Source organism: Heloderma suspectum, chromosome 1 (genome assembly GCF_057233095.1).
Source record: "Heloderma suspectum isolate Gila_16-S chromosome 1, 16-S_ref, whole genome shotgun sequence".
NCBI lineage: Eukaryota > Metazoa > Chordata > Lepidosauria > Squamata > Helodermatidae > Heloderma > Heloderma suspectum.
The window spans coordinates 184,092,454-184,119,854 of NC_139458.1; the positions used below are offsets into that span (position 1 = coordinate 184,092,454).

Consider the following 27,401-nt stretch of genomic DNA (forward strand, 5'->3'; position numbering starts at 1 on the left):
GCAGGAAGTGGTGGATAGATGTTCACGACAAAGCTATTGGAATGTGACCTGCCCTGCATCCTGTAAGTAAGTCTGCTGTCCTCAGATGCTCACCCACAGCCAGTTGTTGAAGTAAAATTCAGCTGCCAGTCTGGTCAGCTTCTGTTCATGGAATGGAAAGGGGCACCATGTTGTCCTTAGCCTCAGACAACAAAATGTCTTGGGCCGTCCCTGCCTCAAAGAGCAATATTTAATGGATCAATACCAAACTTCCCTAATGACTGCACTCTCTCTACCATCACGGTTTGTCACCCTGAGGCCTCTAATTTACAGAGGTTCTGAATGGAGGTTAAATTGTGAGCTCTTCTAAATTATTACTGGATATGATGTATGGCCAGCAAGTGCGGCCCACATGGGTGGTCGTGGTGGTGGTGGTTTGCAGTGTATTATAGACTGCTGATCATCAAGCAGGTGGTGGAGGGAGTTTGTGGCACCCAGATAGTGAGAAACGGCTGAAGTTCGCAGCCCATGTTCGCTTTCTGCCTTGTTTGTAGTGAGAGAAAGGCTCAACTTGCACATACAATAATGACTCTGTGGCTTCTCAGGCATATGTGGCTTTTCAGCACATGTGTAGCATGAACCAAATTCTCTCTTCCTTGCTCATTTGTTTGAGCTCACACTGCACTGTGAAACTCTGTGTTGGGCATACCAGATTGCCATGCTCAGAGGCATACCCAGAGAAGCCAGAGTACTTAAAACAGTGAGCTTTGTAAAATTTGGGGCTGAAAAATGTCTCTAGCTATATCAGGCTAACACATTTGTGTTTTAAGACATGAATCTTTTGGTTCATAACTCCAAAAAATCAGGGTTAAGTGAGACTGAAAATTACTGTGAAATTCCTTATGAGACTTATGAATACCATCACCATGGAGAGCCTAACAATTTCCTAGCATCACACTCCCTACTGTGATCAAAGTGGAGAAAGCAAACAACAATCATAATGAAACGCAAATTAATATTGGGCACAAATCATGATGACTTTTTCTGTGAGCTTTATAGAAATGAATGGAAGTTGCATGAAAACGGGGTTGGTCTTTGCAGCATATTAAATGCAGAAATTCTGAACTGGGTTTGGTTATATCTACTTTTCCTAAATTGCTTGTTTCAATTGTATAGTTTTTAAAAGTGTGAATGTATCACTCAAACTATAATGTGTGATATAAGAGTATGTTTTTGTCTAATATAGAAATGCTGCTTTTTCTGTTCTCCTCTGCTAAAGAGCTTATATTGTAGTCTAGCTAAGAGCTTAATAAAACATTTAAGAAGTTCATTAAGCTGCAAATAAAAAAGCATATTATGACTAGAAAATGCACATATTTGACAGGAATAATTTCATTAATTGCTGGTTGCAAAGAAAATGGCTGACCTGGTTGTAAGGTTAATAGAGGAAATAATGTATGTTTTGCATTTTTACAAGCGGTATCACAGAATTAAAGTAACAGCCTGTGGACTGTGGAGTATTCAGCTCTTGCACAGTGACTTCATTTTGCAATGCATCAAGTGAGGTCAAAATAATTAATTATTTTGACGTTTTTATCACAATAGTGCAGACAAAATAATTCATAGTAAATGAGTGAAGTCTGGAGTGCAGTATATTATATATATTTCAAGTCAGCTTAGCATGGCTGGATGGGAGGACACATGGACAGCCTATCTCACACTGTTTCTTATTTTGTACCAGCCATGCAACACCAATTAGAGATGACATGCCTTGTCTGCACCTCTGACATTTGTTGGTCAACATAAGTGCAATATGACATGGAGTCTGGATAGTGTGTAGGATTGAAGAAGGGCATTTTTTTTATCTTGCCACTTATTTCTACCTTGTGTTGTCAGATATAGCCTCAAGGTGGCTATCATTCCTATTAATAGCGATGTTCAGGGGTGCCTGCCAATCATCACATAGACAAAATGGAACCATGCAGGAAGAAGAAGGTATCAGCATGCTTGGGGGAACTTTGAGGTTTGCAGAAGTAGAAAAATATATTCAGGAAGTAGATTCTTTGGGGTACCCCCCCAAAAAAACAGTGAAATGAGTGGGGGGGGGAGATGAATGAGCACTGAGGTCATGGAGGAAGTGAGGACTTTGTGTAGTGCAAAAAACCTAAGGGGCAATCTGCTTAACTTACATGCAAATGAGGACTGACCATGCTCGTAGCCATGGAATGTTGAGTATATGCTGAAAAGTAGAAAACTGAGGGGTGTGGAAATTGAATGCAGTGGAGGCATCACTGGCTGGTTAGAACACAAAAGAGGAGTACTCCACACTGCTACATTTTTTTGCAGATCCCAGTAACATAATTTTCAGTCAATTATTGTGACTGCCCCTTATAGGTGGAGCCCACTGGGCTCATTTTGTGTTCATTGCTTAAATTATCCAACCTTTCTGAAATGTTCAGTTATTTTTAAGTCTCTGAATTTTCCTTCATCTAGCATGTTTTCATCTCCCTCCATCAGTTTCTGTTGCTACGCACTTCCTACTTTTCCACCCAGTGGTTCTGAAACTGGATTTTCTTCTACTGAACATCTTTTAGATCCATGGGAAACATCTCTCTGTGGGGAAAAGGCACCTTACATCTAATATTTTTTGAAGATGTATAACAATGCTCAGGGCTGCTTATATCACATTCAGTTAACCAACAAAACATATTGTAAAAAACAACAACAAAGCTAGGGACAGGTCACAGGAAGTGAAGCCATCTGAACAAGGGAATCAGCTCAATACACTTAATAGGACGCTCACTGCATTTATACAACATTATTTCTAATGTTCTCTAGGGAAAAAAATAGAAAAATATCAGTTTTGCCTACTTATGGTTTGAGCCATTTTTTTACGGCTTACTTTATGCAAAAATAAAAAAAAATATGTTCTGTTGTTCTTGTTTTTAGCTTCCACTGGTGGTCAGAAATCTGCAAGTGGACTTTCAGGAAGGACTAATCAGAGTGATAAGGTGCCCCTGGAATTCCAGGAGGTTGTCTCACTGAAGGAAAGGATGGCTTTGTACCAGGCAGCCGTGTCCAAAGCAGAGATCAGCAACTCCTCTGCTAACGTAAGAGCTCCACATTTTCCATCAAATTAGTTCTGTTGTTTGCTGGTGTTCTTAGTTCTTTACATTCATACCATCCATTCAAGCAGTGGTTATCAAACAATAAGGGGGAAATCCTATGCATGTTCAGACAGAAAGAAGTCCTACAACTCCCAGCATTCCCCAGCCAGCAATGCTGGCCAGGGAGTTGTGGGACTTTTTTTCTGTCTATACATGCATAAAATTACACTCTAAGTTAATTACGTTCCAGTTTGCCTTTCATTTATAAGTTCTGTGCTCACATGGTAAGAAGGCACAATCTGTTATGCCTGATGCATGATATGCTTTTCACACAAGCAAGATGTGAACAGGCGCCTGATCCCCCATCTGCTTGTTTTACCCACAAAAGAGATTTTGCCTCCAATATTCTACTCGTGGGTAAAGTGCAGGAGCATGTGATTGCTTCTCAGCTCCAGGGATTTCTGGATGAGGCTGATTATTTAGATCAGGGGTGGGAAAGTTCAAGAGGTCCCGGGGTCATTTTTGTCCCCAGATCCCCTCACCCAGGCCACAGTCTGCCAGAAAACCCCAAAAGGGAATTTTAAAAAATTGTGAAAGAATTGTGCCCAGAGCAATATTGAGAGCCAAAAAGGTCAATCTAGCTTGTTTGCAAGGTACATTTGACCTTTCAGGGCTCCACTGCCCTAAAAAGTTCAAATGTAGCTTTAAAACAAGCTAGATTTCACCTTTTTGGTGTTCTGTAGTACGGGTGTATGAACCCTGCAACTTCCGGTCCAGAGGAGGGGTCCGCAGTGGGGAAGTGTGGGCTGCTTGGGCCCCATGGATTTCCCTGGAGCCTTACCGCATCTGTTGTGGGATGGTCCTACGGATGGATGGTCTGTGGGGGCTGGCCATGCTGGGACCCTTCTTCCCTGCACTGGCTGTTAAGGAAGCCCTCAGCAGCACCCCAGCGCTCTTGCCTTGGCCTCTTCGAGAGCTCCCTGAACTGCTGGCTTGGGGAGGAAGTGCCATTAAGAATGGAGGAGAGCCACCCCGTGGGAAATCCGATGGACCTAGAGGTGAGTGGGGTCAGTCCACTGTGGACTTCGCAGGTTGGATTCTTGAGAATCCGGCCTGATTTGAATCTGCAGTGGGTTTCTCCACCATCCCCTACTCTATAGTGCTCCAGACCCCAACTTTCATTTAAAAAACCTTTTTGTACAACTTTTTGGGGGGTTGCACGAGGTAGTGGGGGTGACTTCAGGCCTGGTTTTGGGACAGAGAGACTGCTTTGATTGCTGTGATGGACAATCCCCAATGGGAACCAGACTGGGGGAATGTGTCCCTGATGGTTCTGCTGTAACTCTTGGCAAGTTTTGATACCATTGACCATGGTATCTTTCTGAGGCATCTGTCTGGAATGGAACTTGGAGTCACTATTTTATGGTGGGCATAGTCCTTCTTGGAGCAGCAATCTCAAAAGATAGCACTGAATAGAAAAGATTCCTGTTCAGCGTGGCTGTTGGCCTGTGATGTCCCTCAGGGTTCCATCTTGTTCCCCATGTTATTTAGCATATACATGAAACCACTGGGAAAGATTGTCCAGAGTGTTGGGGTTTGGTGCCACCAGTATGCTGATGACACCCAACTCTATCTCTCCTTTCCATCTAAATCCAAGGAAGCTGTTTTAGTTCTAAATTTGTGTCTGATGTTGGTAATAGAGAGGATGAACAAATTGGGTGAATAAATTGAAGCTTAATCCAGAGAAGACAGAAATGCTTTTGGTCAGTTGAAAGGCAGATCAGGGAACAAGGATTCAACTTCTGGTGGATGGGGTTATTCTCCCCATGAAAACTCAGTTTGCAGTTTGGGTGTACTCCTGGATTCAGTCCTGAATCTGGATTCCTAGGGTTTGGCAGTGGTCAGGAGTATGATGCACAGCTGAGGCTAGTATGCCAACTGCACATGTTCCTAGATGTTTGATCACCCCGTCACATATACCTAGTTACATCCTGTTTGGACTACTCTAATGCATTCTATGTGGGTCTGCCTTTGAAAAGTGTTTGGAAACTTCAGCTGGTTCAGAATGTGACCAGGGCCAGTTTCAGGGAGCATGTGATTCCTTAGTTATAACAGCTTCATTACTGGGATGTTTCCAGTACATTCAAAGTGCTGGTTATGCTTTATAAAGCCTGATACGACTTGGGAGCAAGCTATCTGAAAGATCTGAAAGAAAGATCTGAAAGTTTTCCTATATGAGTCTGCCTAGGTTCTATAGTCTTTGGGGGACACCCTTTTCTCAGTTCTGCTGCCATTGGAGGCACAGCTGGTGGGGACGTAAGAGGGGACCTTCTTGGTGGCTCCTCCCAGGCACTTGTCTTGAACCCCCTGCTGAGAGAGGCTAGGTTGGCTCCCCCTCTGTTGTCCTTCCACCAGCAGGCAAATATGTTTTTATTCAGTCAAGCCTTTGGTATGTAAGCTGGTCTGGTGCTGAAGGGACTTGCAATAGGCTAGGTGCTGTCTATTTATTTTGTTATTGTTTTCATTGTGTTTAATGGATCTGTTTTTACCTTACGTTTTAATTAAGATTTTGTTTTTAACCCATATTTTATTATAGTTAACCACCATGGGTGCCATTTTTGGTAGAAAGGCAGGATACTAATTCATTCATTAATTATTAAATAAAAAATTCTGCTGGGACTGAGGTAAATTCAAGGTGGCCATGCCTGCCTTCAGAGCTCTGTTCCTGACACTCATAAAAAAAAGCTCCCCAAATAATCTAAATAAGCTGCAACTGTTCTGGAGTTAGGGGATCCACCCAGTGGTGATACCTGAAAAGAGCTTAGGACTGGTTGTGTACTAAACTGGAAGTACTAAAAAATACTTATTGTAGGCCCTGCTGAGGGATAACAAATGTGATTAGGAACCAAACCCTTGGGGCCTGCTCTGAAGGTGTAACTAATTCCTGGATTGTTCCGGGAAATAAATTGCTCTCTGCACAGATAATAACGTGGGTCAGAGGGATCACGGCTGTGCACCCACTGGGGTGTCTATTTTCTGCTTAGAGCTGCTGACTTCCGCTCCATCAGTTAGAACTTCTGCTCTAGAATTAATCTTTATTTAGCCACACATGCTCACACCCAACACACATAAAATAAGTTTGGGATCATTTTACTTTCCAACGCTGGGCAAACACTAAAGAAAACAGAAGTCGAACGGACCTCAAAGGTTTGATCAAAAGGAATCGTTTCATAGCTCAAAAGGAGTCACCCAGATTACAGATAGTTAAAAGTTAAATAGTTAAAAATTAAGGATAGTTTAAAGACTACATTGAGTGGGTTTATTTCATACAATGTATTCGATTTTAACCTTTAGAAAGCAGCCCAACATTTCTATATATATCATTAGGAGATTTGGGGCAAGGTGTCAGCAGTATGCTGATGACACCCAGCTTTATTTCCCTGTGACATCTGAATCAGTAGAGGCCATGCGTTTCTGAACCATGTCTGGATGCAATTACAGTTTGGAGGATGGCTAATGTACTAAGGCCGAATCCTGAGAAGACAGAGACCCTATAGGTGGGTGGTTCCCAAGTCCGGGAACTGGGCTGTTTGCCCGTTCTGGATGGGGTTGCAGTCCCTCTGAAGGGGCAGGTAGGGATATATGAATTACTTACCCGCCATTCCAGTGGGGGGGGGTCCACTGGGGGGGAGGCGATCCATCCCTCCCCCTGGAATCCTTGCCGGCCGGCTCTGCTCTGCGGCAATCCCGCATTTTGGGAAATTTTGCACCTGTGCGAAAATGCGCATTTTGTGAATGCACATATTTGTATATGCGTGAAAATGTGCATTTTCCAAAATGCACATTCTCCCACACACACTAATGTGCACCTTCGCAAAGATGCGCACTTCACACATGAGACTATGTGCATTCGCAAAAATGCGCATTTTCGCACATACAAAAACATCCGGATGTTTGCTATTGCCATTTTATTTTTCAAAAGAAATCATGACCGCGGAGCTCAACAAGGCTGCTGGGGTGAGTGTGGGCTGCTCGCTGAGCATGGGAGGGACTCGAGCGTGGTCCAGGAACCAGCGAGCAAGGGCAGGGAGTGGGTGGGCATCCGGAGAGCCCAGATGGGGGTGAGTTCACACATCCCTAATTTAAATGTGATTTTTAATATTGTATGGGAATCCCTTGGAGATTTTTTTTTATATTAAGCGGTATATAAATATTTTAATAAATTAACAATAAAATAAATAATAAATATGGAATACTGAACAGAACATTAAAAAACCATTACTTTCCCCATGTAAATTCTGCCATTGCCTTCTATGGGGAAAAATTAGGCACTGTGCTTGTAGACATCTCTGGGATGGAACTAAAACCCACCTCCCAGCCCTGACAATGGATAGCTCAGTCTCCAGCAACAATCCATTGGGGACATAAGCTGGTTCCAGACAAGGCTTTCATTGCACCATCACCCTGCCTCATTCATAGACTTTTATGGGGGGTCCAAACAACCTTGTCTTCCACTCAGAACCCACCTGTGTTTTCCCACGGCTCCTTCCATCTTTTTTCCTGCTGTGGAAAATCTGTTAAGGAAGAAAAGATGGAATAACTGCACAATGTTGTTGGATTGTTAGTTCTAGGACCCTTCCATTCTGAAAGCGCCCATATTGCAACATTCCTACCCACCCAGGGAATTCTGGCAAGACGCAGCCACTCTCTCTGCATGCACCTGTCCATCATTTCTCCAGTTATAATGTTAAAACTTAGGTTGGATGAGACTTGACAGCCAATAATTGTTTTGCATAGTACGTCATAGGCTTTTTGAATAAGAGTAAATACAAAAGCTTTAATAACATAACCTAGGAAAATAAAAATGCATAACCTAATCAAAGCTAATATCTAGCAGCGTCGACAGTAGTGCGCTTGTGCTTCCAAATAATATATTATTCAGGATCTTTACAAAATTACATAGGCTATTTTACATCTAAAAGAATTGCATAGGCTCTTAAGAATAGAGGACATGACATGATGGATAATAATGTGTTTGGTATCATAATGCTGGGCTTTAAAAGGGTTTCTATTAGTTCCCTAGTAGCCAGTTTCTTTTCTTCCTAAAACTGTAGGAAGTGGCACTGTCAGTCAGAATTGGCTTCGTCGACAGAGAAATGAGGTCTCTTTACAACTTTGCCTCTTGATAAACCAGTTATAGTAATAGGGAAACCTGCAGCTTTCTGTGCTAGTAGCAGATTTTTCATCATCACCATCATCTTACTTCTCCCTTTGCTACTTGATCAGTTTAAGGAATTTGAAGTGATTGCCGTAGAGCTGCAACTGTCTTCTACTATAAGAAAAACAACAGGAATTTTACAGGATCATTAGAATAATTAGTCATTTATAATGAAGATGGATGCTCCCATCAATCCAGGGAAATATGAAAGCAGCAGACGGCTTGCTGCCTGCTGTTGTGTACGTGGATCTTCTGAATTGGCTGCCTCATGGGGATTCAGATGAGGCAACCTCCACAGATTACCCTAGTGTTGGAGGTGGCCCTGTTTTTTGCCACATAGTACCATGTTGCATACCCACCCCAGCTGTTCTGCACATGCAAACTTGGTCTACACACAAGCTGCAACTCTGCTCACAGTTAGGGACAAATTACACATGACATCGAGCTCTATATAATTTCCCTGGTGTTTTTTTAAAATGTTTTTGTTTCTAACAAAAAGCTTCCATGGGAGGATGCCATTCTGAGTGAAAGGCTGGCAAAGGCACTGCTTAAACCTTTCTCTTTTGGCCATTTTCCCACCCAAAACTCCATGCCCCAGTTGCTTTTCTCCCCTAGGGTGAAAAGATACAGGTCTTCGTATGTTTTTCCTATGGGAAGAAAAGAAGCAGCTTGGGGGAAGTAATTTTCATAGGAAAAAATGAGTGTTAGGCTTCCTCTCCCTTCTTGTACTTCTTCTCCTCGTGATTGCAATATCCACCACTGCTTTACTTAAAAAAAAATCAGCAGTAATGGACTTGAATTGGATTTAAGCAGCCTATCTTTGCACATGATTGCAGCCATGGATTGCTGTTACTGGATTTCCCACAACATTTTTTTAAACAAAAAGCTGCAAATGTGAGGCCCAGCTGGGAAAGGGCTGCTTAGTCCTTTCCCTACAGGCTATTTTCCTCTCAAAATATCCCCAAGTTGTTTTTCTCCCTATGGACATACATGCATATATTTTAACCCAGGCTTTTAAATGTTGTTGTTCTTACTACAAGAAAATTTGCAGTTAGTGCCGTTATGCCAAAACAGAGTACATAACAGTGGTTTCTATTTTGCATTTATAAAATAAATAAATGATGTGTATCTCAGTCTTTTACTACATCAGTCTGAGAAATGCTGATGTTCTTGAACTATTCCAGCACAGTTAAGGAACAGCTATCCATATGGCTGACAACAAAGGGCATGAAGCCATGAAGGGCAAATATTTCTTATGTCCCTATATCTAAGTTTGAAAAGACAAATAAAGATTCAATAGCAAACAGTTCCCTCTTGGTTGCAGATTCCTTGTTGGAGTATCAATACTGTCAATGGCATTTATTAACATTTATTTATTTATTTATTTATTTATTTATTTATTGCATTTATACCCCGCCTTTTTTCCTCTTGCAAGGAACCCAAGGCGGCTTCCTCCTCCTCTCCATTTTATCCTCACAACAACAACCCTGTGAGGTGGGTTGGGCTGAGAGTCTGTGACTGGCCCAAAGTCACCCAGTGAGCTTCCATGGCCAAGTGGGGACTAGAACCCGGATCTCCCAGCTCCTAGTCCAACACTCTTGCCACTAAGTTTTAGTTGATTTATTCGCAGGAGTTTACTTTAATCAAATGGGAAAAAATTTAATTAGGGAGGCTGGAAATTAAGGGCACAATTCTTATTTCTGAGGCTGTTTTGGTAATGGTGTATTCCTCGATAAGGAATAAAAAAGGGAAATTTTAAAGAAGTCCTTCCTTGCTAACAATGAGTATAAACTTAGGTTTTAATGAACAAAAGCTATCTTACCCATCCTTCAATATATCAAAAATGTGCCTATACCCCAGTTTTAATATGAAAATGTATTTAAATTTAATACCGAAATCAGTCCATCGGTTCAACTAAAGCGATTCAGAAACTCCATATTGCTTTGATGGCCCTAGGGCCAGAGGAATGTGTGCAACGTGTCGCTGCTTATAGCTTTGCATTAAAAGGGTCTTGAAGAAAGTGCTTGAGAAATTGAATGCAGAGACTTTTCAGAATATGGCATGTTTTACTGATTCTCCTTTAGCTAGTAGGGTGCTTATTACTGGCCCTCAAAGTCTACAGTGATGCATTAGTTCGTCGGGCATGGCAAGGAAGCAGCAAGCAGCTGAGAGCTGTCGAGGCCTGTATTCAGTGGTGGTCCCTAGACCCTAGTCCATGCTGCAGTGCCCGACTGAGGCGTGGGGAAAGGCAAAGGAAGGCCGGTGAGGAAGGCGCTTCGTACAGTGTTGAATAGTACTGGCCATTCATCACGTGCGCACCTTCATGGTGCTGCCTCTGGTCCTCTCAGCAGAGGTGACAGAGTGCTACATTTTGCCTGCAAACACACACAAAACACAGATACATGTACAGGTGCCACTTCCTGTATCTGAAGAACAGGCCTCATACATTTAAGCAGGCCAAACAAATTCACGTAGTTGTTTTTCCCTGAGTAGTTTCACACAGTGCAATATCCACATGGTGCTTTTATTTTTTACTTGCTCACGAATATGTGAAATTGCTATCCTCAGCCATCCTATGACCAGCCGTCACTTCTCATTGCCTCCTAACACCGTATCCCATTATTCAGCAATGGGAGCTCACTAGAAAACTGAACACTTATCACATCATAGCTACTACCTACCATATGGTGGCTGTTGCATTAAGGGTGGTAGGTTGGTTGGCATTTCACATTTGATCGGTACTGTTGAATGGTGTTTTACATTTTCTGTTATACTTTCTGTTGGATTCTACTAGTTTGTTTTGGGGTTTGCTTGAGAGAGATCTTTTAACAGAGAATTTAATAGAAACCTGTAATCTCTTTCAAATGGAAGAAATATATTAAGAATTCTAGTCACCTATGCATTATAAATTGACTGAATATTGTACGTTTGATGCCATTTAAGGACTCCAGACTTAGCCAAACCTAACACTTAAATCAGTGCTACTTTTTCTTGAACAGGATGTCTGAAAAGACAGTGGATATTTATCAGTGGCCTTTTATATAAGTAACATTCAGCAGAAAGCTTAAAGAGTGTCAGACTAAAATTGCCCGCTACAAATCATTGAAAATACACTGCCTTGTGCTAGGCATGCGTGAAATGGCCACTTGCTAATATAACTGGCTATTCACATTTGCTCTGCCAAAACATAGCTCTTCAAACATAACTTCATGTCTTTTGCATCCTTTGGAAAGCAATGCTGTTTTGTTAGGACATGCCTAGTTGCTCCTCAGATATATGTAGTAGCTACCCAAAATGACTTGGATGTTTCAAGGAAATTACCTTCCCCACTGACTTGCTAGTTCCTGTAGTGTTTTTAGAAACACTATGTCAGATCCTGGCAGCTTTGGCTAGCTTGCACCCTAGTGTGAAAACACCATTGTCAAAGAGGCAATGAGAGACCCAAGTGAAGGGCACAACTCATCAATAGTTCCCCTAATAGTTCCCCAAATGACAGGTACTGTCAGAGAGTCTACACTGTGTATCTGATTCCAAGATTGGGGGGGGGGGTGTCAGTTAGGCAAGCAAGATATGGAGGCTGGGAAAAGGGATGAAGGGGAAATTTGTTCAATTCTCATCTTAATGTGAACTTATCCAATTTCATACTTTTGAACCAATATGCTAACCGATACCCAATTATCCTTTAAAATTTGCACTTCTCCAAATTTTGCAATGGAGTTCTCCAATTAAAAATGTGTAAAACTTGTGTGTATTATGGGAAAGTGCATGCATATGCATATATTAGTTAAAGTAATGTTCATATATGGATTATATTAGGTAAACCACTTTAAAAATGTGTATATTTAGCAAAATTGAGTACAAAAATGCATGTATTAGGAGAAATAGACAGAAAGATGTGTACAAATTTTCATGCATCTTTAAAGAAATTCTCAGCATTTGGGATGTACCGACCATAGGATTAGAAAAATGAGAAACCAAGAGAAACCGAAATTGACAGATTTGTCTCCCTCTAGTTTGGAACAGCACAGCCCCAAGGGTGTCTGTGCCTGGATGGGGTTGACTCACATGGTCAAAACTGAGGGTTTATTTTGTTTAGTTTTTTGAAGCATGGTAACAGTGCATGACAAGGACTGTTTGTGCAACCATCAGTGTGGAAAAACTATAGGAAAACTCTCGTGCACTAAACTGAGAAAATGGAAGAGTTCTGTGCAGAGGTTCTACACCCAACTGGGAAATGAAGTTGCCAGGTCCTTAATCAGAGAGTGTTTTTATATAAAGCGCTCTTCCCATATCATACGTGTTTATTACTGTGCGCTGCTTGTACTGCTCAAAGCATGACGCTTTTGCCAGAGTAGTGGCTCACCAAGGCCACTGCTTGGAGTATCTACCAATTTACACACCAATGTGATTAGCAAACAGGAAGAGTACAGTATTTCACTGAAGTTCTGTCAGGGAGGTAATCTGACATGGAGCAGTGTGTCCAATCCCCCTCCCACAATGTGGCTTTTTTCCATCTGTCTGGATGGAGCCAAAGCCTTACATACCACAACAGGCCAGGAAAAAAACAGAAGTTGCTTGAACTGTAGCTTTACCATCTGTGGTTAGCTATAGCATGACACAGAAATGCTTTGGAAAAATCTTTACCAGGCTTTTTGAAGTATCTTTAACAAAAAAAAAAAGAATTTCCACACAGCCTACTAAAAACACTATACCCTTCCTAAGAACACAAGAACATGAAAAGAGCCATACTGGATCAGACCAATAGCCTATGTAGTCCAGCATTCTGTTCCCATCATGGCAAACCAGATACCAATGGAAAGCCCACAAGCACAACATGAATGCAAATAGCGCCATCCCATTTGTGTCACCCAGTAACTGGTGTTAAGAGATGTACTGCTTCCAATACTGGAGGCTATAACATGTAACCATCAGAACTCGTAACCACTGGTAGTCTTATTCTCCATGAATTTGTCTAATCCCCTTTTAAAGTCATCCATGATGGTGGCCATCATTATATTTGTGGTAGTGAGTTCCATAGTTCAACTTTGTGATGTGTGAAGAAGGACTTGCCTTTATCTGTCCTTATTCTCCCACCACTCAGCTTGATTGGATTCATTCCATCGGGCTGTACAGAGGAAGATGAGAGGGGATGCTGGGCCATTCCATCAGCCCTACAGAAAAATTATTTAATTGTTTCTTCTTCCCTCCCCATTCCCTTTTCCTTTTGTCATGTATTTTTAGATTGTAAGCCTTTGGGCAGGGACTGTCTTGTTTTACTGGTGGTATGTGAACTGCTCTAGGACCCTTTTTGGCTGAGGAGTGGGATAAAAATATTGGGGGCTACATGTGTCCCCCCCTGGCCATTTGTCTGCCTCCCAACTGCCCTGCTTCGAAATATCCCCTTTTCCCATTACCCCACCACCAAATTTTGGCAGCAAAGCCCAAATTTGTACTTTTAAAATGCCCCCCCAGTGCCATGCTACCAAATTTCAGCAGCATAGCAGGAGCAAAGGGTGTGGCCCCCAGTGGGGTCCAGGAGGGCAATGCAGCCCACAAAAGTTATCTGCCCCTATTTAAATAAATAAGGGTGCAATCCTATGCAGATAAGCAGTCACCTCCGAACTTGGAGGCAACCGCCTACCCAATGCAGGGCAGGAGATGCACGGAGGGCATCGTTCCCTCCACACTTCTCCTGTCCTGCATTTTTGGCTAGACAGCCAATTGTGGCGGTCTAGCCACAGGAGGGCTGAGCGGGGGAGGAGGCTGCCGTATGATACATTGGATTTGTTGTACAGGCATTTCCACCCTCCCTGCCCCGGAAAACACCTGGGAACACCCCATTTTCACTGCTCTGTGCTCCTCTTGTGAGCACGGAGCACAGAGATTTTCCACGCTGTGGGGCAAGGTCGGTTCCCAGAAAACCAGATATCCTATGGCCGTCTAGTCGCTGGCTAGCGGCCATAGGATTGCTCCCTAAATGGATTACTGTCAAGTGTTTTGACAGGGAGGAAAAAACATCTCCATGTCCACTTTCTCCACACCAACACCATGCATAATTTTATATACCTCAATCATGTCCCTCCACTAAAAAATGCCTAAACATTGTAACCTTTCCTCATAAGGTAGCTGCCCCAGCTCCTTGATCATTTTCTGCTCTTCCACATTCTGTTTCTCACCTTGATAACACCTATTCTACCACAGAGAAAGATAGGTCAGTCAGAAGGCTCTCCCCAGTCGCTCTGGCAAGACTCCTGCTTAATATAGCTGCAGGAGCTGGAGCCCCAAACACTCAGTCAGGAGGCCGAGGTGTAGCAAATCCCACTTTCTTCCCCTCCTGCCACAGCAGGCTTTCCCCCAAGAAAGACAGGTATGCACAGCACTAAGGGTAGCTTTGTACACTACAAGGGCACCCTCAATGAGGAAGTTCAGTGAAGCTGGACTTCCTCTTTTTGCGCTTCCACAGTAACTTGCAAAACAAAGCACGTAAGATCCAGATGGAGAGGGCAGCTCCTGCCACTCATTCTGGGGAGGTCAACCAATTCCCCCTTTGCACGTTACCTGAGAAGCCATCTCACTTGGGTTTCCTCTTATGGCATTTCCCAAGGAAAATGTGAAACATAATGAATTAGGTTTGCAATCTATCTGCAAACATCTGTGTTATGTTTGCTGACATGGTGGCTAATAGGGTCTACATATGTGTAAGTATTGTAGCATGACCCGTGTGCTGCATGTGCTCGCCCTGGCCTTTCCTGCAGCCCCCACTGCCCCCAAAGTCACCTTCTCCTGAATTGCCACCAAATTTTGGTGGCGCAGAAGCAGCAGGAAAAAAAGCTGCATTTTCACTATAAAACTTGTTTTAATGCAAATTCACACTCCCCAAGGGCTTCTGGGAGTCTGATTATACATTAAAACAAGGTGTGTGTTCCCACACACCTTGTTTAAAGAGAAAGAGATTTGGGGGGTGGCAATTGGGGAGCGTAACCATAACTGGTTCCAGGGGTTGCCAATTGGCTCCTAGACTCCTGAAAGTTGCCCACCCCTAATGTAACGTATGAAGTACAAGAGATCAAAGCAAAGGGTACATGAAAGACTCTCTTGAAGTGCAGTATGGCACAAATGCATATGTCACACTACTATTCATACAATGCAACCCTTCATGTTGGCTGTTAAATGTGCATGTCGGTGGGCAAATATATCATATAATATAACTGTGTTCGTTCTCTCGCTCTCTCTTTTGACCAAGTAGCATGTTTCATCAAAAAAATCGATATGTCTTTGAAGGTGTTTGGGGAGGCATTTTCCCAGGCTTGGAAAGACCCTGAGTGAATTCATACCTGTTCAAAGCATTCTTTTTTTTTAACCCCATAGTGTACTCTGCAAATATATTCCCCTGCATTTCTGGAAAGCAAAGTGTACAATGGAGATTTGTGGTTTGTGTGCATTCATCTATTTTTCACAGCTTTACTATACAAAATGCTAGAAGCAAATGTAAGATTTATCAAGCTGGCACTAGAACAGTAAAACGGCTTCACCCACCCACACTTTGATATTATTAAACAATACAGCAATGTATTAGAAACAAATGAAATCTATACACTCATGGGCAACTGCACGTTATACGCATCTGCATGCAACGCAATGCCAGCAACTCATTTTTCTGAAGAAAAGCAGCTTGGGATAATTTTGGCCAAAGGAACAAGGAGTGGGTGGTATCCAATGTGGGCCTTGCACAGGTGGCCCAGGGTGATCATTTCATCACTTCCCCCCAGAAGTGCTACATCACAGCCAGCAGTGGTAGGGCCATCTGTGCACTGCTGTCACCAGCCCTGGGGCCCCTGCGCAAGGCCCATGTTGGCTGGAACCCAGGTATTTAACCTGTCCCCTATGGACCATTTCTCTATTCCAAATCCACACACACAGAGACACAAGCTGCTATACACAGGTTTGCCCACCTTTGGAATCTCATGCTGGGGAAAGCAGCATGGGGGTGGTTCAGAAAAGAAAAATGTCTGGCAGGGAAAAGGTTAAGTATCCTCTCATTACCTGCTTCTTCTCTGATGAAATGGACCCCTGCCAAAGTCACTTTTCTCCAGAAATAGCCCCACTGTGACTATGTTACATGCCTTCATGCATAATGTGCAGTTTGCCCCTGGCTGAGTCTGCGTGCCCTGACAAAGCTTTGCGATTACGAGCTATTACAGATGCATAAAGCAGTGCAGGTGTCATACATAGTTAAATGAGGGCAAAAGTAGAGCTGGTGCAACTCCGTGATCTCTGCAACTTGGTGCTCGTTCCCCCCCCCCTTTTTAAGAAACAACACTTAGGGCACAATCCTATGCATGTTTAGACAGAGAAAAGGCCTACAGCTCCCAGCATGCCTCAGCCAGCATGGCTGGGGCATGCTGGGAGTTGTAGGCCTATGCTGGGAGTTGTAGGCCTTTTCTCTGTCTAAACATACATAGGATTGCACCCTTACTTGATCATTTCTGTCTGAAACAGAGCAGATGGGAACCCCCACCAAAGTACAAATTTACATGCACATGTATTTTGACTGCTTGGTACTCTTTGCTGGTGTTCCCTTGCATCTGGTTCCATGTTGGTTCAGAGGAAAGACTGAGGTGGTGAAGGTACCAAGAAGCGAGCCATGACTGTTTGTGTGAATGCCCTGATTTTTCACTGCCAAGTGTTGAGGTGGCAGCTAACTATCTTCGGGCACGCTCTGTGTTTCTGAGTGAAAATGGATGGCCACTCAACGCATGGTCTCTGCTTTAAAATGGCCTGCATGGTGATGCTCACAGTGTGTGTGGGGGGGCAGTTGTCTGTGGGCTGTGGCAACCCTCATTTCCCTGCAATGGTGCACTAAGAGTATGGCTACTGAAGGCTACTGAAGAATAGTCCCTCACAATTAGAGCTGTACAGCACCAGTCCTGGAGACAGATGTAGTTCATGCACAGAAAATGGCAGCCAATGAGAGATTTTCCATTGCCATGTTCAGGAGGAGGCAGAGGAAGGCTAAAACCCAGGAGGGGGATTTTTGGAACCACCAACCAACCAACTATTACCCTGCTGGCTCCTCCTCTCTTCTATTCCCACTGCTTCCAAGGTATTAAAAATAACAAGTTGAAGTTGAGGGAAACAAAGTAAGATTAATAGGTGACAGGGAAATCCAAAGGGGCAATGCTTAGTCCTCATTGTGGTTGGCAAGAGTACGTCACTTCCATGCATTGTGGACAGCAAAGACCCAGAGTGAATTTTTTTAATGGTCTCACCAGAATCCCCATTTCCAGTTTGTTATTGAGCCTCGTCTTTTGACCTGCTGTGTGGAATCCTATGTTGGTGTCCGAATGCTGTTCAGTGTGCAGCCTCCACCATTGCACTAATCCTTAGCATTATGGAAGAGGCCTCTGAGACTTCCCATGATGGTTTTGAAAAGAGATTAATTCATAGCTCTGTAACAACAGAATCACACCCTTGTCTCTGAACACCTGATGGCATAAAGTAGTTAATGGGTTTGAAGAAGCACTAGATTAGGAGGTTCTGAAGGCTGCTTATTCTTAGCATGCCTTTAATCTTTTAAATCAATGAGGTAATAATAATACCAAGCAAGCTTCTCTGTGTATGAATCTTGATAATGTATAGCCCATTCATATTTTAAGTATTTTGCTGACAGCCTCCTAATGGGTTTGCTTCAAAACATTGGCATGACTTATTAAGAAATGTATGTAAATGAGCTACAGTTGGAATATAATGAACAGTGTTGACCCATCAGGTACCAACTTAACATATAAACCAAGATGAGTAATAAAAATAAAATTAAACTTTTTTTTTTCAAAACATCACACATTAAATCATTTGCATCTTTCCTTTGGAACACCTTTAATATTTAAAATGTTTTTGTGTTTTTCTTGGGGGGGAAATACAATTTAAAGTACAAACCTACAAAATTAAGTAGCAGAATTTGTAAGAGAAGACAGAAATGTAGTTATAGTTAAGTCAGGCTGAAAGCCTGTATCCACTTACCTAGGAGTAAGACATTGAACTCAGTGAGTCCTACTTCTGAGTAGATTGCACTGTAAGAGAAAGAAAACACCAAGTAAATATTCATTTCCAAAATGTAGGACCATACAAATAAATGTATTTATAGCTGTAATGAAAAATTAACAGACACACAAACAGCCAGAGCAGTCTGTTTGTTTTTTAAAAAAACAAACAAAAACACTTTATTTACTACATTGAATAAACAGATTCATTTTGTTTTCCCATCAGGCTCTGGAGGATTCAGAGGTTTGCAGGATACCTGGAGGCTTGGCAAGTGTGAAGAACCAATTTGAAAAAGGAGAAGCCATCTCATCACAGAATGCTCAATACCAATATCAGCATAAATCTGTACAGGTAATATTAAGTAGTAGTAACAGTAGTAATAACAACTGACCTTCTGGGTAACCATCATATAAAACAAACCCTTTTGTGAGTTCCTCCAATGTCCTGAAACACAAACATAATTTGAGAACTGCAGTGCCCACATCCAGCTCTGAGAAAGGATGTGAATGGAATCATTACGAATGTCCACTTAGCTCTGAATGAATATGAGATGCTTCCCTGATAGGCCATTTTCCTAGATGTTCATAAATAATGGACAGTTTCTGTTTTGCAAGGCTCTTGAACTGTAAGGCAAACAACAGCAACCCCCACCCCCACCCAATGCTAGCCAAACTTCTCATTGTAGAGTAGTGATCCAAACATACAGTACATCTGATCTATAGCCCAGGATATATGAAAATGTAAGCCATATCTTTGTGGTTATAATTCATTATTAATGATTTGCAAGTATTTTGCATATATTTTTTCTTGAAGCAATGCTAAGCGGTTCTCTTTGGGAAAGAGTTTGCTATATTCTTTGTGTTTAAATTTAATCAGCTTCTCTAAACAGATCAAAAATGGCACAGAAGAACCAGATGCTACACAGAGCTGAATAAATGCAGCTTCCAAATGTTGGTTTAGATAAGAGGTTTATGTATTTTATTACTTCATTATCATATATCATGAAGAAGAAAAAACTGTTGCAGCCAAGTTAATGATTTCTGGAATATGGAAGGGATGGTATAATGAAACTCATTGCACTATCTGTGTTCTGTTCATTTTGAAAAATAGTAATGACTTGATAAACAGCCACATTTACTCTAACGCTCGGTGCTCATCTATGGAACAGCCAAATGATGTTAGTCTGAAACTCAGTAGCACCAATAAATAAAGCTCAATGGTCTCCGGGTACTTAAATCAAGGTCACCCATACACAAGGTCACTGTCAATTATGCCATTCAGCTATTTAAAGTCCACATTGAGACAGTTAGCTGCCTTTGGGTGTCAACGTGAGCAGATTTTATTTACATAAAAAGACAGCTCTGTCCAAAGGCAGATTTTTTTTCTCTAGTTCCGATGAGGAATATATACATATACATATACATATACATATACATATATATATATATATATATATATATATATATATATATAAAAAAGCATTACCAGAAAATGACGCTGGAGGTACATGTCAATAGAATCATGGGTTTTTCACACTGAGCATTGTGATTAACTTATTTTGCACAATCTGTAGTCAGAAAAATTACATCCTTGCAGAGATGCCATATCATGTTTCGGGAGTGGCACATGACAGATTTCAAATAAGAGCAGGCAAGATCCACAATAAGCCTCAGAAGTCTCCTGAATCTGCTCCTGGATCTGTTCCCAAAACAGCCACTTATAAAATATAGGATGAAATAGTCTGACATTACTAAAAGTAGCCCAGAATCCTGACGAGGAGCACAGGCTGAATACATCATAATGTATGGGTGTGTGGGGGTGCGTGTACTGTAAACAAATAAAGAACAATGCTCCTAGGATGCTACTAGAAAAAGGGGGAGGAGTGATTGGGGGTAATTCTTCCTTCACCTTGCAGCCTCCTGAAAGGCTATTCTTGGTGGTTGGGGGACCCTTTGGAACACTGTGGGGGAAGGGGGCATCAGCAAAAATCCCCTCCCCACACTTCCTCCAGCAGGGAGTCTCTGCTGGATTGAGATTCCTCCTGCAAACAACAGGCACACATCCATTTGCAGAAAGGCAAGTCTGTACCCAACCCTGCACATTTTTCAAAGGAATAATTTCCAATATTTTGCTCTGCTTTCTTAATTCTCTACTGAAACCCAGTGTGGGACTGCATATTATCCATGACACCACGCTGCTACTGAAAACCACATCTCTATGTCATGTTTTCCTCACTTCGGTAACAAGTGGAACCACTTATCCCACATTGTGACATCATCACATCCTGCTTTTCTCCACTCTGGCAGCAGCAGCCAATGATAGAGATGACAGGTGGGGACATGCACACCACAATGATATAATCATATGCATGGAAAGAAAGAACTCAATGGGAGGATAACATTTTTGATGGTAGCCCCCTGCTGGGTACAATGTTTAGTTCCACCTTTAACTTCTTTATGTTGATGTAAACCTCAATGAAGGGGAGGGAGACTAGTACACAAGGTTTCCAGGGTGAATCATTGTATCTAGCAGCTAGGGCTGAATGCCTGGCCTACATTGCTGAACTGGAAACCGAACCTATGCAGATTTGATCAGATGATAATAAGTACTGTTCACTTTGACAACGCAGATTGCCAGTTTGGGAATTAGGGAAGTTGCTCCCTGTTGAGCTGACTGCGCTGAGCATTTGATCAGGGTTTCAAGTGCAGTTTATGATCTAGCTACAGAAGCAAGCCCTAAAACTGTTAAAAAAAAATTAGTTCGATTGATTGATTGATTGATTGATTACATTTCTATACTGCCTAATAGCTGAATCTCTCTGAGCCATTCCCAAAATGGAGGTTAAAACCATAAAATATAAGAATAAAACATAACTTAGAATCTAAAATGGTATCATGGACCAGGAACCCGAACCCTCATCTTCATAGGATCCCACTCCCTCATCCTCAGAAGAAGAGGCTTCTGAGTTAACTCTTCAAGAAGACAACTTGGTTATAGAAAGGCATCCTGAAGCTTCCACCCCTTCAGGACCCAGTTTTCCAAGAAGACTCCCGAGACTTGCCCCCCACATCCAGAGGAGGTTGCATTGCCATCTTTGGATTCTTATAGCCATAAAGACACCAGCACGCCACAGCCACCCCAGTGTTATCACAGCCTTTAATAGAAAAGGCTTTAGTCAGTGTGGAGGCAGGACTAACCAGTCTAAAGGAAGCTAAACACTTACATAAGTCTCAGTCACAACGTGCAGCTTGTTAGAGCAACATGAAGACAAGCTTTTCTGGCTTCCAGCCCCACTGGGAGCTCTCCATGGTGCTGTCTTTTTCCTCTTTCTGCCTTCCTGAGAAAACTGTCTTGCCCCAAACCCTGTGAAGACCTGATTCATAGTGGAATCCTGTAACCCATGCCTCACCAGCACTCAACAACACAGCCCTTGCCATAGCAGGGGCAGAACAGAAGAAACAAGCACAGTCACAGAATAAAACCAAAGTAAAACTAACAGAAAAGGACAACAGTACAAGGATCTAAAAATTGCTAATATTTTAAAAAATGAAGGTCTATAAACGGAGAATAAAAAGGTCTTCCCCTGGCACCAAAAACATCACACTGCAATTGCCAGGACAGCCTCTCTCAGTGGGCATTCTACAACCATTGGTGTTACCAGTGGAAAGGCCCTCACCCTGGTAGCCACTTGTCTCACCTCATTCAGCATCAGTTATGCTTGGATCAAGACTGTAATGGTTTTGCTTTAAAAATTAACGTACATGACAGATGTTCTCAACTATATATGTCAACAGGTCAGCATTGTTATCTGGGGCTGAAGGCCTGGCTGAGATAAGGCTGGAGGTTGATGTTTTGTTAAAAAAAAATCATGTTGTTATAAATTACAGGTAGGCAAATTCAGGTGAAACATAGGGAGAAAAATGTGAAGTTAGAAGCCAGAATCCTTCTAATTTTGAGTATGGTGCACAAAAAGCTGATAATTGTAAAGTAACTTACACACACATACACACACACACACACACACTTGCCTCAGACCAGCACTTTCACATCTACAGAAATAATTTCCTGTCAGCTGTGATAATTCAGTGAACCATACTGGCAGTAGTTGATGGCAAGGTGCAACATTTTACTGGTGTGAATTTAAAATGGCTCAGTAGAAAAAACAGGAGTGAGTTATAGAGATTGTCCCAAACAATTGTCAATAAATTCTTTATACTAGTCTTTTAGAGTGTGTTAAATACGTTTGTACTGATACCAGGCTTTATCTTCAGGGACTTCATGTTACATTTGCTGTTTCTTGACCTCTCCAGACTGATCAAAAGCACCTGACACCTTCCATGTAATTAAAGGTTGCTTCCCATGATGCCACCCAGAGGGTCTGTGAGGCCTGGGACAGATGTGATGTTGAGGGCCCTTCTGCTGCTCCCTACAAAGACCTTGCATGTGTGGGGCACTGAAGAGCAATCTGGTGGAGCAGGGGCCAACAGCATGCATAGGAGCTGAGGTAGAAGGTTCCTTGTTTTGTGGGGTCTGGGGAAAATTGATTCAGTTGCCCTCTTGGGGCAGCCCTGCTTTTTGGAGATTAGCTCCCATGAGATACGTATTTTGGGAAGCTGATGCAAAGGGCAAACCCCCAATGTTGTGCCCCCTATTCTTAAATGACAAAGGAACTTGATTTTGTCAACAAGAAATTTATCTAAAAGGATCAGAGCTGATGGGAATTTGATAACAGGGTGTTGTGAGGATAGCAGATGATCATTCCCTTACTTTGCCCTTCATAATGGAACTATTAATTTTTGTTTTTTCTTTCATTGGCAGTGTAGAACAGGCCAAATGAGGTTATATTCAGCCGTGATGCTAAAAGTAGAATACTTCAGCTTCTAATCTCTTTTCAAATGCTTCCTTCCTTCCTTCCTTCCATCCTTCCTTCCTTCCTTCCTTCCTTCCCATATTCCAATTAAGGGCACAATCCTATGCAGACAGAAACATGGCTGGCTGGGGAATGCTGGGAGTTGTAGGACTTCTTTCTGTCTAAACATGCATAGGATTGTGCCCTAAAGCTTGGTTCTCTTGTGCTCAGAATCAAAGCACCAACAACTGAACCACAACAAGCCAGTTTGAACTAGTGATACCGACATAATTCGTAATTCATCAGTCCTTCCTTTTGAGTCTAGGCTGCTCCTAACTCCTGTATGCATAGTGAGCCCCTGACTTCGATCAACTGGAGTTGCAACATTTTCATAATTAATACTGAGATTTATTATGAGTTAATTTCTACTTTCTTCACCTGCACATTCTTCATGATCGGCATGACTAAGCAGCCATAGTCCGCCATGCTCACCTTTCTCCTGGATTTGATGCTTGTCATTTGTGGGTGATGATGACTAGTGAGATCAGTCTCCTCCTTGACTGGAGGTTATAGCCCTTTCCTTCTGTGCCACTGTCCCAATGAAAATTCCCTCCCAAGCTGCCGTGTATCCCAGGAGGGAAACTGCTATTGCCACCAACAAACAATCTGATGGTAACGGTCCAGATGCCATTGTGGCAAATTATATTCTGGACATCATAATAAAAACACAAAGCATGTGACAGATTATGAATATCTAGTATGTAGGACATGAAACATACAATTATCTTTTCTTTTTTAAGGCTGCAAAATATATGCAGGCCTTTTACAACACATGATAAATATGCAAAGAACATGACAGTTGAGAAATACCATTAAAAATAAAATAATATGAAATGATTGACAGAGGTAAAGATGACAGGCTGCATAATGAAGGATGAGTCAAGAAGGATACAAGTAAAGAGGTATAAGACAGAGACCCCAAAATAAGGCTAGAAAGCATGACAGTGGATCAGAATAAATGTAGGAAGGGTAGGGAACAACTGTAACCATCTCTGAAAAGTACATAGAAAAAGTGGGCTGAATAGCAAAGAGTAATTTAAGTGTCACATGCTTGCCGTGCTTATCATTGAAAAGATACTTTTAGCTTAATCTATATTAAGAGTTGTAACAAAATGAACTGTGGGTAAGTTGGAAATATGTATTAAAAAGCTGCATATGGGTTATGTAATTGCTTAAAAGCATGACCCTATGCATATTTAGATAGAAAAAAAGTCTTACAGCTCCCTGGCAACCATGCTGGCTAGGAAGTACTGAGACTTGCAGGACTTTTTTTCTGCACCCTTAGGTTTTAAGCTGGTACATTATGTGGGGGGAAATAGAGAGCCAGTGTGGTGTAGTGGTGAGAGTGTTGGACTGGGAGCCGGGAGGTCCGGGTTCTAGTCCCCACTTGGCCATGGAAGCTCACTGGGTGACTTTGGGCCAGTCACAAACTCTCAGCCCAACCTACCTCACAGGGTTGTTGTTGTGAGGATGAAATGGAGAGGAGTAGGATCATGTAAGCCACCTTGGGTTCCTTGCAAGAGAAAAAGGGTGGGATATAAATGAATGAATGAATGAATGAATGAATGAAATAACTCAGAATCTCGCACTTCATTGACAGAGGAAATAGCTCTGGACTCGGTAAGGGGTGCTAACCCTTTTAAAATTTGGGATGCAAAACAACTGTTGCCAGAAGTGGTAGCTGGGAAGTGACAATGGACACTTGAGGGTGGCTATGCAAAAGACTAGGAGAAAAGGGACTGAAGATTATGGGTAAGGTCATAATTAGAGTAGACCCATTGAATTCAATGGAATTTAAGTTAGCCCTATATAGATTCATTTTGAAGACAGCAGCTGAATGACATGTTGCTAACCATTATACCACATGGTTCTCTAAACAAGGCTTAATATGACTATTATGCACACCTACCTGGAAGCAAGTCCCATTGAACCATGTGTGTTTTATGAGGTTTTCTACATGAGGCATTTATTGTGCACTTGTCATTTCTTACTTATGGTTGTTTACGTGTTCTTTAGATGATGTTGAGACCCTCTAGTTTTGCTTCTGTTTTTAAACAGCACTTCCCACGAGTTTTTTTAGAGCAGGGAAAATGCGGTATTATTCATGAAAGCAAAAAAATGTTTTTTTCCCTCTCGGGTATTTGTGCTATCCTGCTATACCACAATGCCACCTAGCAGAAAAGCAGGAAAATGTAGCAGAAAAGCAGGAAAGGAAATACTCTTTGTGTAGTGTTTGGATCTCATTTCTGCTATGAAATCTAAAGTATACAGTGGATTAACAGCCTCATGTAGAAAAGCTCAAAGTCTGAGTAAACACATGCACAGGGTCAGGCTCAATGTTTTAGCCAGACAGTCCCCCTTTCCCCTCTGCCTTGTTCTATTAATACTGAAAAGTTAATCTCTGTTTTCTCTGTGAGCATCTCCTGTGTTTGGAATTCCTTTTTAGTCTAAAAGGTTATGATAGTGCTGTGGTTTTTAGCCCTGTAGAACATATTACTGTTAATAGGATTTATTTGTATAAAAGTAGCATGCAGAGATGAGATGCCTAAAGGTTCACTTACTTTGGCTTTTTCCAAACCTGTTGTAGGTAAGCTGATTTCTGCATGATATATTTAAAAATCCCATTAAGAGTGGCATAATTCATGGGATATGTGATTAATTGGACAAAAGCTTATTTTCAGTCTCAAGAAGTTGAAAGTTTAGTTTTATACTAGACTTTTACTGGGTGGCCATCGTATTAAAAAAAAAAAGGTAAAGGTGTCCCCAACCAGTCGTGTCCGACTCTAGGGTGTGTTGCTCATCTCCATTTCTAAGCCGAAGAGCCAGCGCTGTCCGAAGACGCTTCCGTGGTCATGTGGCCGGCATGACTGAACACCGAGGTGCATGGAACGCTGTTACCTTTCCCGCCGAAGCGGTACCTATTTATCTACTTGCCATTTCTTGCTTTCGAACTGCTAGGTTGGCAGGAGCTGGGACTGAAGACGGGAGCTCACTCTGTCACGCAGCACTCGGGTCTCGAACTGCTGTCCTGCTGACCTTCCGGTCTGCAGTTCAGCGTCTTAACCATTAAGCCACTGCAGCCTTGGCCATCGTATGCCATGCGGTAAATACTGCACAGCTAAGATGGTGTCTTAGATCTTCATATCTGCCAGGGGTTTTTTCCAACCTCCATTCGGATGCCAGCATTGTAAATCCATTTGGAGCATGACAAGAGAGAGGCAGATGGGTTATTTCTTGCCCATCCCCATCAAGTTACATATGTAGTCCATCTCATTTTTTTGTCGAAACATACCTAAATACCCAAACTTGTTTCTCAAAATAACTTGTCATCTTGAGAAACAAGTTATGGTCTGTTTCTGTTATTTGATAAATCTACTTTGGCGGCAGTGTTAGCAAAGTGGTTTGTTCTGCTATGGGGGCTGGCGAGGGGGGGGGGTTGTCCCAAGGGCTGCATTGCCAGAGTGGCAACATGTCAGGGGGTGCATGCCAGCAGTGGCTGGGGCTCAAAGGGGGTGGGCCCAGTGATGTCAATGGGTGGGGCCACCCCACACTTTCTCACATACACACACCAGTTACAAGCACATATGTGCACACCATACACACACAGAGAGAGAGAGAGAGAGAGAGAGTCCCCCCACCCATGCTGGAATTAGCCGTGGGGAAAAGCCTACCACTGAAGCCAATGAGGGATGTTCCCAAGCATAATTTCAGCACAGGGGAGGCTATTTGGCAGGGTTGCAGCTGGGGAGGGGAGGGTTAATCTCCCCAACTGTGACCCCACTCCCCCCCGCCACTCCTACAGCAATCAAGCTTCAATGGAATGCTTTCCCGAAGGCTGACTGCAGTGTTGGGATGATTCTTTGAGCGGGGAGGGCAGCGCATGAGAGGAAGGGGAGTTAGCCTTTCCTTCCAGTGGAGGCTGGTGGCTCTGATTTCAGCGGGGCTCTAAATCCGCTCTGGGTTTCAGCCAGAACCAGTCAGAACTCTAAAGGAGGTATGCAAGGTTCTGAACCCTCTTCCAACATTAGGTTCAGCCCCTTGGATAGCTCCTTGAGAGTTCTGACTGGTTCTGACTGAAACCCAGAGCAGATTCACAGCCCCACTGGCATCAGAGCCACCAGCCTCCACTCTTTGCCCCCCAGCAGCC

General features: G+C 42.5%; 1 protein-coding gene across 1 annotated transcript in view; it reads left to right on the forward strand.

Moving 5' to 3' along the window:
• The window catches only part of XIRP2 (xin actin binding repeat containing 2), a 106,457-nt gene that overhangs the window by 40,207 nt on the left and 38,849 nt on the right, over window positions 1–27,401 (forward strand). The window contains exons 2-3 of the mRNA XM_084812091.1: window positions 2,929–3,089; window positions 18,571–18,696. Of these exons, the coding sequence (XP_084668217.1) occupies window positions 2,929–3,089; window positions 18,571–18,696 (287 nt within the window). The remainder of the gene's footprint in view (window positions 1–2,928; window positions 3,090–18,570; window positions 18,697–27,401) is intronic.